The sequence below is a fragment of the Leuciscus leuciscus genome (genome assembly GCF_965113295.1).
Source record: "Leuciscus leuciscus genome assembly, chromosome: 21".
Taxonomy (NCBI): Eukaryota; Metazoa; Chordata; class Actinopteri; order Cypriniformes; family Leuciscidae; genus Leuciscus; species Leuciscus leuciscus.
The window spans coordinates 25,127,565-25,142,307 of record NC_138745.1 but is presented as its reverse complement, the minus strand read 5'-3'; the positions used below and the strand labels follow the sequence as shown (position 1 = coordinate 25,142,307).

Below are 14,743 nucleotides of genomic sequence, written 5' to 3'. Positions count from 1 at the left end.
ACATGCAACACACACACAAACACACTCGCGCGCGCACACACACCTGATGAGAACACAGACATCTGAGCAGGTGTGTTTGCTTGGCCATCTCTGTTGAGGGAATAATCAATAAAGACTTGCCAAGCAGCTATTTCATTAGAGGAAGAATAATCGTTCCAAGCAGACAAGCACCCCAGCTTCCTACACTGTGTGTGTTGTGTGTGTGTGTGTAAGGAATAAGAGTGGCTGTGTGAACTGAATTTCTCATTACAGCCATCTGGACTCTTTCAACACAGACTACGGCTTCTGCTGAGCAGTCTGTGAAACAACAGAGATCCCAAGGGTGACACACACACAACCGGGTCTGATCTACTGAGGCTAACAGGAGGAGCCGCTGAGGAGTGTAAACTTTCGCAGGGAAGAAAAATGGACCATGGTTGTATGGAAGATAAGATGGAAGAGAATACAAACCCCGAGCGATACGCAGCACTCTCATGATGCGAATGATGGTGGGGTTGATGGGAAGGGAAGCGTTGACCTCGATTTCCTCCAGTGTTATGCCCATTATAGACAACAGAACAATGGCAAGATCCAACTGGTTCCACCTGTGTAAAGACACATGTTATGTTAATTAATATATCAAAATAATGCTGCCTTATGTAATGTTAGAATGATTTTAGAATGATTGTTTTTTTAAATAAATAAATGTGTACTTTTATTCAGCAAGGATGCATTAAATTGATCGAAAGTGACAGTAAAGACTTTTACATTGTAAAAAAAATATATATATATATTCCGCAGTGCAACCTCTTTAAACTCAGATAATGATAAGACGCAGCGCCTGAAAATAGACCCAACTCAGTAACTTCCAACGTGACCGGGACTAAGTTTGTCTAACCTATTAGACCTATTTTCAGGCGCTGCGTCATATCATTACGCCTGCTGGACTCCTGGTACGGCAGCAAAGTTTCTTGATTATTACGCAGGAATGAGAGTATAGTTCCTAGCCATATCAGCCTAGAAAATCGCAATTTTACATTTTATGTCGGTCTTAGTACACGATGTAACTACAGAAGAGTCAAGTTTTAAATAGGAAAAATATCTAAACTCTTTGGTCATTTTTATGAGAGAGATGCTAATGGTCTTGTCCGATTCAATGATCTATGCTAAGCTATGCTAAAAGTGGTACCGCCAGACCCGGAGATCGGCTGAATGGATTCGAAAACGGTAAAACTCAACTGTTTAACTCTGGGGGAGTCGTAAAAGGAGCCTATTTCCCAAAAAAGTGGAGTATCCCTTTAAATATACTAAAATAGAAAACGGTAATTTTAACATTGTAATAACATTTCACAATACAACAATTTTACTGTATTTTTTATCAAATAAATGTCCTTTTCTGAATAAATGCAGCTTTGGTGAGAATAAGAGACGTCTTTCAAAAATATTAAAAAAATCTAAGCAACCCCAAACTTTTTTTCTTTTTCTTTTTTTTCTTCTTTTCTTTTTTACATGGTAGTGTACTGTATTTACATTAATGTTTTATTAACCTTCTTTGGATTAAGATTAAATTAAATTGTTTATAATTTTGTTTTCTTGTCAATTTATTTTGTATTAATGTTGTGTACTGTTGTCAGATTGGCAAAAGCTGCAACAAAACTACATTACCCATAATTCTCTGTGACAGCACACAAAATATTAAATTTTTAATATAAAATATATATGTTAAAAATACATTGTTAAAACATCAACTGCACGCCTTTATTTTGTTGTACCAAACTGTCTTAGTCAACAAGCAAAACAGGCAGAAAGAAATATGAAATTGCCCAATATGTTAATTTTTTTAACCACTTAAAAATAAATCACAATATGACTTCCTCAGTCTTACAACTTCAGAAAAGGACTTGAAGGTAACGTTGTATCCTTCAAAAGCATGCAATACAATTCCAAGAGTCAAAAAACTGAGTCTCTTTGATCAAAGAATCATCATTTTGAGCAAATAACCCTTATTTGACCCTGGATGTTACTCTTTTCCAGCAAGCTTCTCAGCATGTTCATTTTCTAAATATGGCTTCAAACTTTGCTGTTAACTTTAAATAACTCCCCCTGAGGGTCAAATATAACACTGTCATGGGTGAGGTAGAGCCTAGAGCCTGTTTTAGGACACCTCAATTTGCTGGGGCCTGCAGCCATGAGAGGTGTTTCATTAGAAATGTTGGGAAATTGAAGTCAAATTATTACACAAAGCATTTCTACATTTTTCCCACCGCTTCATTTGCTAAGGGGCCCGTGATCAAAGTGTACTTCTTTCCTCCTGCAGACTTGGAGCGTGTTGCAAGAAAGAACAAATCAAAGTAACAGAAAGCCATTTCAAATGTTGTAAATCAATAAAAAAGAACAGCATGTTCTAAAATGTTTAACAGTAGGGCCTTTGGTGAGAGATTCGTTTTGAAATCATAACAATTATGTTATGTCAAAGTTTTCATTAGTATGCAAATAGCTGCTTTACATTTCCCTACTTATTATGCGATTGAAAGAAAAAGCTGATAACATGAGAACTTCTAATGGCCTATCAACTTCACTTAAGGGCCTAATTGACATATTGACTGATTATTCAAGACTAATTAAAAGAGTAAATGGATCACTTAAACTCTATAAAGAAAATATGTTAAATTGTGCCTACACATATAAAACTGTAACATTGGACATTTAGCACTTCTTTGTCACTAATTTAAGAGGAATAAATGCAATTTAAGAGGCTTTCTCGTTGTTTAAGCCCCAGGCAGTGTGATTTTGCATGCTTCAAGATGGGTTTCTTTTACCAAAACCACAAGTGATATAAATTCGTTTTTTGTTTTCCACCACAGACGCCAGTGCATTCAGCCCTCGATGTGCTTCAGTCAGAGGCAAACCAAGGAATCTCAAAGCTGTGATATCATTTCAAAGGATGTGGCTTTAGGACTACTAAAAAACCCTATTGTGTTCACACACACACACATAAAAAAAAAAAATTAACAAAAATAAACAAAACAAATAGGGCCATTGGAGCACCTCCATGGGAATGGCTTTACTGTAAATTTCTAATTTGTTTTGGATCAACTACCTTAGGTGTAGCTTTTGAGAGGGTCACGTCTACTACCTGTCCTTGAAGAAGCGGCGGAATCCAAATGCAACAAGCTTGAAGACAGACTCCAGCACAAATATGATTGTGAAAATGTAGTTGCAGATCTTCAGAGCCTCATCCAGGACCTGTTAAAGCAGAGAAGTTGCAAAGAGAATGTAACAGTGAAAGTACAGAAGTGAAAAAGCATATTTCTACTCCTTCAGAACAATAAATAAACACACAAACTGTGGTCTATGAATGACCAAATAGGTCAATTCATAGTCAATCTGTGGAAAAGGTGATGAGTTATTAAAGGTGGTTATTAGCACAACGAAAACAGTCAGTGGACATTGCCAGGGATCTAGCCTTCCCTCGTCCACCACACAGTAATCAAGTCCAGGCTAAGTGTGACGACACACCAGAAAATCAATTGATTTTGTTCACGGAATGAGTGTTAGTGGTCAAAGCCTAACAATCCCCTTTGCTCCACTTGCTTCAATGTTTTGCAGGCCACCCGGGCTCTAATTAAAACAGACTGCACAGGTGAGGTCACGGACCTCCATTAATGATGGGTGAAAAACCTGGGAATCATCCCAACAGAGTTGACTAGGGATTGTAAACACTAGTTTTGATTTGAAGAGAGATAAAATAACATACATACATACTGTGCATACATACATATAGACAACCAGTTGAAATAACCATTTTTATAGTGATCTTTTACCATCAAAAGTGACCTTTGTCATAAAGGAATGAAAAGAACATATTACACCACCCAAATTATTCACAGAAACCAATGTAAACTCCCAGAGCGTTCTGCGAACTCATGTTATTATTTTAGTCCTCTATTGAATATTCATGAATTGTCTCTATAGTGTTATGCGAGGGGGAGAGACTGATGAGGGAATATGCATACATTTCAGTATATACACTACAGTGTGGTTTATTTTGGTGAGGCATTTCTCTCATAAGGCTTTTTTATACACAGGCAATGGTATAAATGTCCTGGAGCAGCACAATGAAAGTGCAAATAAGTATAATAATATAGAGAAAATTATATACTCACCGCTATGATATAATCAAAATGCAGTACAGCAAAAAGAGTACATAAACATTAGCTGCCTAATCAGCAAATATTATGCAGAATCATAAAGTGAGATAGCGTTGAGTTGAACTTACAATAAAATTGTCTGCAGTTACATATCCAGTGAGTTTATTCCTTAATGAAATATCAACAAGCGCATGCACTCTCTCTCTGCTCTACTACCTTAGATTGCTGGTAGTGCTCCATGGACATGGTGATGACATTGAGGCCGATGACTATCGTGATGAACAGGTCCAGATATTGGCTGGTGCACATCTTGTGGATGAGAAGCCGTGTAGGTGAGTAATCGGAGTAATAGGGTTTACTCTGGGCTTCTGAAATACCATGGGAACAGGGAGGAAGCATGAAATAACTGTACTGAAACAAACATGGTTTTGTACACACTCATGCCCACACTGAGAAAAGAGGGGGAGAGGGAAATAACCAGTCGATAAAGAGAAGTAGCTAAGAGATAGAACATATGTGTATAAGTTCACCCAGGAATGAAAATGTACTTGCTCATTCTCATGTTGTTCAAAAACCTGCCTGACTTTATTTCTTCTGTAAAACCCTAAAGGAGAATTTCTGAAGACAGAGCTGGTCGCTCTTTACCAATGCAATAACGCATGTTAATATTATAATTGGTCTGGTGTCTGGAGCGTTCAGTCTCTAAAAATGCTGCAAAGTACAATAAAAATATAAAACTGGCCCATATGACTTGTGTATCATATTAAAGTTTTAATATGATAAAGTAAAGCAGTAAAGACTGCTTTGTGCGAGGATATGAATAATTAAGTCAGTGAGTTGAATGTGAGAACTGGATCAGTCCAAGTTGTGAGAGAATCATTCAGATTAGTTTTAAGAACTGGATCAGTCACTGATTGCATTCAAAATAACGATTCATTTACAAATCTTACAAAACTTTTCAGTGAGTAACAATAAATTCGACTTTGTATGACTTGTAATAGTGGATGAGTTGAATGGACCACTTTTATGATACTTTGGTAATGGTGCTTTTGATGAGCTATAACATTCTTTGAAATTTCTCTTTGAATAGTCCAGAAGAAAGTCATATGGGTTTTGAACCAAATGAGGGTGAGTAAATTACAATTTTCATTTTCGTGTGAACTTTTCCTTTAACTGTTTCTGTGTTCAATGCCAAATCAAAGGCAGAGGAGGCCAGATTGCGGGACCACTGTGCCTGAGATCTGCTCACTCACAGATACCTAAATAAAACAAATTGTCCTATTACATCATGGACATTCTAATGAGATTCCCTAAAATATTAACGAATCTCCATTCCACAAGGACGGACTTGTGCATATGCTTGTCTTTCTGATCCATTTTTATTCTTTGTGTTTTTCCTCTGTTGTTCGTTGAGGACTGAAGGGATGGCAGAGCAGCAGGGGTCCGGGGGGGCTTATCATCTCGAAACACTGTGAGCGGCAGCTGTGTTCCCTGTGGTCCTGTCAGCCCATTAGCCAGGCTTTTCCTGGCACCAGCACTGGACTGAAGGAACAGGTGCTGGATTCAACCTTTTCTTTTTTATATATAATGGAGCCACATCAGCAGTATTTGTTTAATCATCCCCACTGGATAGTGAATATGAGTATGACTCATCTAGAACATGTCCAAATTATTTGCTTGTTAAAGGTGAAGTAATTTTTTGGATGTTAATCTCAGTTTAATATGTAGAGATTTCTACAAGTAAGCCATTGTCTGTGTTTGTGCGTTCCATACAGACTTTGAAAGAGCTTTTATTTTATATTTTCAGATTTAATTTTAGCTTAAGTTTTAGTATTTTGTGATGTGCTTTTGTCAATTATTTTCTTCTTTAGTTTTAAATAGTTCTATTTAGCTTTGATTTATTTTTATTTCAGTTTTAGTTTTAGTAATTTTAGTACTTCAACTTATTTTATTTCATAAAGATATCTAATTTTCATTTAGCTCATTTGATATTTATATATTTTATTTCAGCTTGATTTCAATTAAAGCTGCAGTCCGTAACTTTTGGCGCTCATGCGTTTGCATGCATCGGTAACACTTTACTATAAGGTTCATTAGTTAACTACCTTAGTTAACATGAACTAAGAATGAACAGTTATTCTTCAGCATTTATTAATCTTACTTAATGTTATTTCAACATTTACTAATACATTATTGAAATCAAAGGTTGTATTTGTTAACATTAGTTAATACACTGTGAATTAACATGAACAAACAATGAACAGCTGTATTTTTATTAACTAACATTAACAAATATTAACTAATACTGTAACAAATGTATTGCTCATTGTTAGTTCATGTTAGTTAATACATGAACTAATGTTAACTAATGAACCTTATTGTAAAGTGTTACCCATGCATCTTGCGGAAGAACATTGTAGCCGGAGCTACTTCTCTCTGTAAATGTCTATGACGAGTCACGCAGGTACTGGGCAACTCCGCAGCGGTACGACCCGTACCAGTCTAAAATAGTCCGAATATAAACACTTATTATAGGTGTACCGTAGTGATTCAGGATAAGACAAAAACACGGTTTGGAAAATGGATTCATGATGTACTCGCTTATTATATAATTTTTTTTACATTTTGAATACAAAAAAAGTTTTGGACTGCAGCTTTAACAAAAGCGATTTAGTTAACAATAATAACTCTGGGAGTGACTCTTTCAGCAGGTTAAATAGACTATTAAATAGACATTTTGTCTTAATGAGTGAGTCAATGATTCAATCATTCAAATGATTTGTTAAAAAAAGCCAATTCATTCAGGAACAAAACAAGTGACTGGCTGAATTTGAAACATACTAGCATACCACTCCACCACTACTTCCATATAAAATTATGGCAAAAATAGCAGTATTATAGTAGTAGTAGTAGAATATAGTAAATAATAGTATTTTGAATTCATAAGCTGTTTGTATGAGTAAGTCATTGAATCACTGACTCAACCGATTTCTTTGAAAACACTGAACAAAACGCCACTACTGTTTTCTGCTCACAAACATGCAACAATTCTGTTTTTGACTTTGTTTGGAATTGTTTTCGTTCGAATTTTTATTTTATTTTATATATATATATATAAAAAACTGGAAAAATATCTCAGATGTTAGTTACTTAATATTAACTTGTTTATTGAACGTATATAAAAGCAAAATCACACTCGTACACTCAGCACACCTTCGTCGTGTCCTATTTATTAAATATTCATGTGACGTATATGGGGTCACTCTGCTTTGATTTCTCAGGACAAGATGTCAGCAACGCTGGTTCTGCAGGTAATTACTAAAGGAATCTTCTAACCCATCTGGCTTTAATTCAGCTAATTGAAACCATGCTCCTGGTGTTTTTAAATGTGCTGACTCAACATTACCTTTGCTTTTTCATAATGTACAGCTTATGAATCTTAAATATCCAGACTTGGCTAAACATTGCCACTTTAGTTGTTATTTATTTAGCCTATTTATTGTTATTTTTATGACTCCTAGGATCTAACACAATCTGCGATGAGGTCAATGTTCTGCTCTTTAACCAATGTGTTCTAAATTAATTTATTTGGGCTGCAGACAACAGTATCCAGGGGGGCAGCAAACAAAACCATTCATTGGGAACGAAAACAGTTGCTGTGTAGACTGCCCCAGTTTTAAAGGTGCTCAATTACGGAGGACAGTTGAGATGGGAACAGGTGTATGTTCACAGCCTGGTTTTACAGTCGACAGGTCAGCTCCCATAGGACACCCCCACTCAACTACATCCCTCCTACCCTCTGTAGTGAGACTCTCTCCCTTTGTGCACTTTCATTCAAAAAAAGCATGGCTTGTCAGAGGGACAAAACTCAGTTTTGTTTTGCGTACATTGCTAATTCCAATCCTCTTAAACACAATAATAATACTAATAAATCAGTGACAGAGGGAAAGCAGTCTCCCATAACCGTATGTTTATATCTACTGAGTACTGCACTGAGTTTAACGAAAGAGTTTCATATAAGATGGCCTTTTGTGCCGCCCCACACCCCCCACCCCCAAAAAAAGAAAAAAAGAAAAAACAAAACTGGGAGAAATGGAAGGTCTTGGCATCCTATTTACTGCATAATGGATTGAACGTTTGTTTCCTAGTGGCAGCGGTGCCACTCTGATGTCATGCCATTGCAATGGGTCCAACTAATGTCCACCTCAGCCAAATCAGCTTTAAAAGAATTTAAAGAGAAGGAAAATGGATTAAAACTATTTTTAACCAACACAAGAATGAAATAGCGATGGAGAATGTGGGTCTGGGACCTCTCCATCTCTGTCTCTATTTTTGTGGCACAAGCTAATGATACCATGACTATGATTTAATGAGACATTCTTTGCTTAGATGGCAATTTTAGCCCATTCCGATTCCATCTATGAATACATTTGAGAATGACGGTCAGATTATTGGGTGAGGCAATTGAAGGTTTTGGGCTGAATGATTCCACATTTGAATCTAGCCACAAAACACTAGTCGCCCACCAGTTCTGGAAATGTTAACTGTTAAAACTCAGTGCAATACCCGTCAGCCCCCCAAAAAGGAGGGTACAACAACAAATGTCTTGGCCTTTTCGACACATTGAGACTTCATGCTGGTCTTGATGCTTTCAACATGATTCTGGCTTTGCCGCAACTCACGTGCACTTGGAGGGGAAAAAAAGTTCTTAAAAGTAACTTTAAATTGAGGAACTCTGGACCCCATAAAATTATTTACTAATGGCAAATGCATGAACACCCTACTTTTTAATATTTGCAAAAAGTATTCTACTGATAGAGCCATCACGAAACAAGATGCTGAAATATATATTTATATACATGTACATTTATATGAATACAAATTATACATTAAAAATGTAAATAAATAAATAATCCAGTAATCAAATGTACATGATTCTTTTTTTTCTTTTCTTTTTTTTTGGGGTGAATCTTCCTATCTTTTAGGAGGTCCAAAGTCCTTTCAGAAATATTTTAACAATGCGCAATAGAGAAGAGAGAGGTTGTGGAAGGTGTAAATCCAAGAAATTAACCATATAGCAGCTAGTACCTCAGAAGCTAAGTCAGTTGGGAAATACAGACAAACGTTGGTCCATTTTCAACATTATTTATACTCTACAAACACCAGAAAAATTTGCACACACAAAAAAGGAAATTGTTTCTTTTTTTTTTAAATAATAGTTGATAATTTTGAAGGTCTGAGGGTTAGGGTCTAAATATGGACATCAACAATGTTCTGATGTTGATTATTCATGTTAAGGTTGACATATCCCTAGAGTGAACAAACTACACCACTAAGAAATATGTTCGAGAAATATCTGTCCATTATGCAGACATCATGAGTCATGTGGGGTGAAAGTCATGAGCACTGGGGAATTGTGGGCAGTGGGAGGACTAGACTGTTATTTAAAGGAAGAGCCAGAGAAAAATTCTAAAGCCTGCATGGCAAAATGTCAGACAAAAATAGAAAGGGGAAAAAGCAAAGATGATAAAAACAGCCATCTGAATAGGGAAGGCAGCAAATTGCTGCTTTCTTTGCTCTAAGCCGAATGGTTTTTAATTGAGGCTGGTTTTACACCCCTGAAGTGCATGGTCAATGAGTTGCTCCAAAAGTAATGAGTCGATATCTGCTGGACATACTGCTGATGCACCCAAATGTAAAAATTTGTTTGGCAGATACACTGCACTTTTCTTTTTTTTTTCTTTTTTTTTTTTTGGCACAATATGCCAGCACACACAGAGTCAAAACCAACAGGAAATGACAGACTAAATGCTTTCTTAAAACTGGTGCAATATTGGAAAATAACAGAGGAGAAGGAGAATTTTAAAGCAAAAAAAAAATAATATATATATATTATAAGAGAAATAAATAAATCATATATTCAGTAATGGTAGAGCATGGTAAAGAAAATACATTCATACACAAACACCAGCAAACATATACGGTAGGATAGACTAAGGTGAGACAAAAAACACAGACACACATATAATATATCATGCTGGCAGACAAATCACACTTTCTTTCTGAGTCTGACTTGAGCAAGATGGGCCATCTGAGATGGAGGTAGAATGGCAGAGGCTTGGTGGATGGGCAACGGTGATGATGTGCAGAGTGCCGCGAGAGTGATGTCATTCTATATTACTCAACATGAGAGGTTAGTTAAAGTGCCTGGCATATCTGACAATCAAAACCTGTTCTCATTTGACGTAATATGTTTGGTTTTTGACAGTCAACCCCTGTTTACAACACAAAAGGGAAAAATAATCCCATAAGTTTTTCATGGTAAAACCTCCAAATGCAAACACTGTTGGTCCAGAGAGAGCAACTGCATATTTGAATCATAAAAAGAAAAAATAGAAGGATCACTTTTATCACTTTCAGCTCATACTTTTCAGTCTTACATGAAAAAATAACAAGTCAGCTATGAGGTTATAAAAATGAATTTGCAAGCTACAGTTTTAAAGTAGCTTCGCCAACACTGGTTGTTACTTATGTTGTACTACTCTACATTTATAAGTTGTTTTTTGATATACGCATAAATCTGGCCATGCATTAAGGTCTGGTCACATTAGCGAAATATTGGCAAAAACTTGGAGAGCAAAAAAGTCAATTTACGAAGTACAGCTCACACATATGCGACTTTCAAGCCAAGCAGCTATTTCTTGGTCAACGCAGCGAATATGTAAAATCTGTAAGGGGAAATCTTGTCTGATTGCATGGATTCCTCTTAAAATGACAAGATTTCGTCTGTGAAAAACCCTGCGCATTTACTGATTCTGCTAAAACAAAACAAAATCTATATGACCATCACATAAACATCTATAATCACCGATACATTAGTTTCAAACACAGTGGTGCACAAGTGGTGCTACTTCAGCAGAATATCTCTACCTCTTCCCCTGTAATTTTCTCTCTATAGCTCACATGGCTTGTTTAACCACCCAGACAACGTTACGTCCCTCTCTCGGCTGGTATTTGTCAAGCCTCCGCTCCCACAACATGCCAAAAAAGCCAGCCATATCAGTGCAAAATCTCTGTGAGGTTACAAAAAGATCAAGTCGCACTAAGAGGTTACAGCAACTCTTGCAGAAGACTTAACTTTGTTCTCGATCTATTCTGTTAATAAACCTTCTCCCTATACAGAATGAACCATGAAGACCCATAAAGAGATTAGGTGCACTTCTTGCCAAAAGGCATGAGTCTGCTGAAATGTAGGACACTGTATGCATTTTAAATCAGAATCAAACTAAGTGGAATGTGTCTTGTACCCTCACCCGAGGTCGAAATTATTCCAGTTAATGAGCAGTTTTTATTTATATACAGTACATTTCAAAATGGTTACATGGACTTTATATAACCCACCCATGCATTTCCTAATCACAAACTGCATTAAATATGCGCAATATCCAAATGCAACTCTATTAGAATGTCAATAGAGCTGACACATTAACTATCTGAAGGTAAAGGATCATTTCATGACATATACCGGAGCAAAAGTAATTCTTTCAGCTGAAAACTTTATGCCATCTGTTTAATTTGTGGGGCTGTTGCTTGCCCAAGTTACATAAAGAAGACTTTGAGTCATTTTCACTAGCTGTAGGAAGAAAGGAAATGGTGTTTGTAGCTGCCAGGTTACATAAGAGACCGTGCTGCCTTCTGCTGCCAAGAGTGGAGGTTACACGACACTTAGTAATTTCATTTTCTCCCTCTGTCATTCGCTGTCTCATTGCTCCCCCAGCATTAGTCGAGAGACTGTATACTAGTCTGCTGGAGATGAAAAGAAAGATAGGTGGGTCATCTCCAGTTCTGCGTGGGTGCAGAAAGACAAATTGAATAAATGCTGAGCTCATATGCTTGGTTAAGGCGAATTTTCTATCGGGGGATCGTTTTTTACACAAATGTAACTGTACATTGATTCTGCACATGGAACCCAATGAATAAGCCTGTAGATCTGCAGAATTAGAACATCCATCATTAATGACGTTCTGCAGCTCACATCACAGTTTATTAATTAGGTACTTTAGCTAATTAGATTGCGCTTACAGCTATGAATAAGAATGTAGAATGCAAGAAAAGGTGAACTGGAAAAAATGGCAGGGTCATTCTCAAAATATGATGACAAACACGAGCTTTCAGTCATTATTTTTTTAAAATATTCTAGATAGACCATGACAAAGAGATTGTCTTATAATCCAAAACAATATAGTCCCCTTCATATGGTACACAATGTATGACATTTATAATTGTTTATTTATAAGTAATAAACAATAATTCAGTTTTGAGTTAGGCAGCAAAATATATAATATAAATAATAATAAATAATACAAAGTAGTTATACTTGAACATCCCAGGGTGTTTTTGTCATTGCCACTCTTGCTTTTGGCTTGCTCACTGGGGGGTTGTCTAGCACAATTTTTCTTATCATGTTTTTATTAAGCTGCTTTGGAACAATGTGCAAAGCGCTATGTAAATAAACTGAATTAAATATTTACAAAGTAAAGAGTAAGAAGAATCTATTCTTCAGCGGTTGGTGATTTTTCACATCACATTGAAAAAGTTAATTTACTTCATTTAAAAAGGGTTAAATGACAATGTACTGTAATCACTGCAATTAATGTATGCCAATTGCCAATTAGTAAGCCTCATCAATTATGTTTTTTTGACGTCATCTACATCATATTTTATGAAAATTAGATTTTACACGGATTTTACATCCTTTGCTTCATCTTTGAAATAAAATTAATTACAAAAGTTAAGTAATTATTACGATTATTAATAATCAAGGTATTAATATATACAGACCATACGCTTTTATAGGAGAAAACTAAAATTAACACCAAAAAAATGAGAATGACCCTTCTGTAGATTTCATCTGCGCTCATCAATGATGTACCATCAAGATTTTGAATGGATGGAAAAATGCAAACATCCTTCGACAGTAGCAGGATAATAATTAATACCATGCTGCAGCCTAAAAGGACTTATTGTAAATCAGATGTTACCTAATCAAGGACACCTCCAAATGATATGCCTTGTTAATATAGTGTGTCCGGGCAAACTGCTGGCAGAACACATTTCTGATGAGGCACCTCAGAGAACGGCTAATAAATGGCGACTGGGGGAGGACACAGGTAGAGGAGAGGCAGATGGTTTCAGCCCTACTGCAGTGAGATATGATTAACCAGCCCTTTGATCCCATACGCAAGCATACAGAGCGACGGCAGTCCAACAGGAGGGGAACAGAAGCTAATCGAGAGAGACAGGCTGATGGGGGGTAACACCCCCACCTCTCCCAAAAAGAAATCCAAAACAGAATTATAAAATATGCTGAGGCACCGTGTAACTGGACGGTTGAGTAATTAACACATTGTCTTCTAATTAGAAGCAAAATGAAGCCTGTCATTTTTCATCCCAAATGCGACAACATAACTCAATCATTATGAACAACGCTGACGTGTGCGACTGTGAACTGTGTTTAATATATGGAAAAAGTGTGATCGATACACTCAGGGTAAAATATGTTAATTACACTTTCAGGCTAATCTGCAGAGCTCTCATGTTAGAATATATAAGCGAATACAACAACTATACAAAAACAATGGCCCTGTCCCAAACAGAACTCTAAGCCCTCTCAATCCTTCCCCAAGTCCACAACTTAATGGCATAATGCCGCTTTGACTGTCGTGTAGAATGTAGTCTGATGCGGAGCTCGCGGGCTTGCGGGCTCGGCACAAGTGTGAATCGAGGGCGCATATCAGATGCAAAGGGAATGCTAGTGAGAACCCTTCTGAAACCTAAAATGGCAAACGTGACACCCTACTTACAAAGTCCACAAGACCGCAAGTGAACATGAAGTGTGCCATCTGGGACAGGGCCAGTACCACTTCTTTTCCACCAACTCGGTTCTGTTGCGAGTATTCTCGAAACGCTCTGCGCATTTCCTCTGCAGAAAAGAGGGTTCCGGAACGGGAGGATCAGTTTAACTCCAGCCCTAAAAACTTGCTGGTCTGAAACAGAGCCGGGAAGCAGAGGGAAGAGAAATGCTGACGCTGTCTCGTTGAGCAATGAAATAATGTTGTACTATATTGCTCTTTATGTCTAAATTTATAAAACTATGCATGCGAGAGAGACCCAGCGTGATAGATAGTGATAGAGCGAGTGAACCAATGGTTTCAGTTTCAATATATCTCTGAAAACAGAAGATGAGAGTACCGGGAGTTTATACGAGCTGCCGTTTCGCTAGAATCACTCCAGATACCGTGAACAGCAAAACAGAAGTGCCGCACTGCCAGCAGAAACACTGGGATGCCCAATGTTTTTTTTAGACTGGATATAGTCAGGTAAACGACACATAGTAGCGTAACGTCACCGTTTGTTCTTCAAGTCTGTGGAAACACTGGCTCAAGAACACGAACCATTCTGGTGGAAAGGGGGAATATATCAACTACATTAGAAGAGTGTAGAAGAAGACTTCCATACTGTAAGCGAAAAGTAAAACTGACCGTTGTAAGTCACATGGCAATGACAACATGGCGGAAGTGGTATATGTCCAAATTTCATTCATACTGCACACA

General features: G+C 37.0%; 1 protein-coding gene across 8 annotated transcripts in view; it reads right to left on the bottom strand.

Moving 5' to 3' along the window:
• Positions 1 to 14,743, bottom strand: part of cacna1g (calcium channel, voltage-dependent, T type, alpha 1G subunit) — a 218,992-nt gene that overhangs the window by 20,434 nt on the left and 183,815 nt on the right. For all 8 annotated transcript variants that reach the window (XM_082151200.1, XM_082151199.1, XM_082151204.1 and 5 more), the window contains 3 exons: positions 4,347 to 4,498; positions 3,116 to 3,225; positions 451 to 584 (listed from right to left, as the gene is read on the bottom strand). In XM_082151200.1, coding sequence (XP_082007326.1) covers positions 451 to 584; positions 3,116 to 3,225; positions 4,347 to 4,498 — 396 coding nt within the window. The remainder of the gene's footprint in view (positions 1 to 450; positions 585 to 3,115; positions 3,226 to 4,346; positions 4,499 to 14,743) is intronic.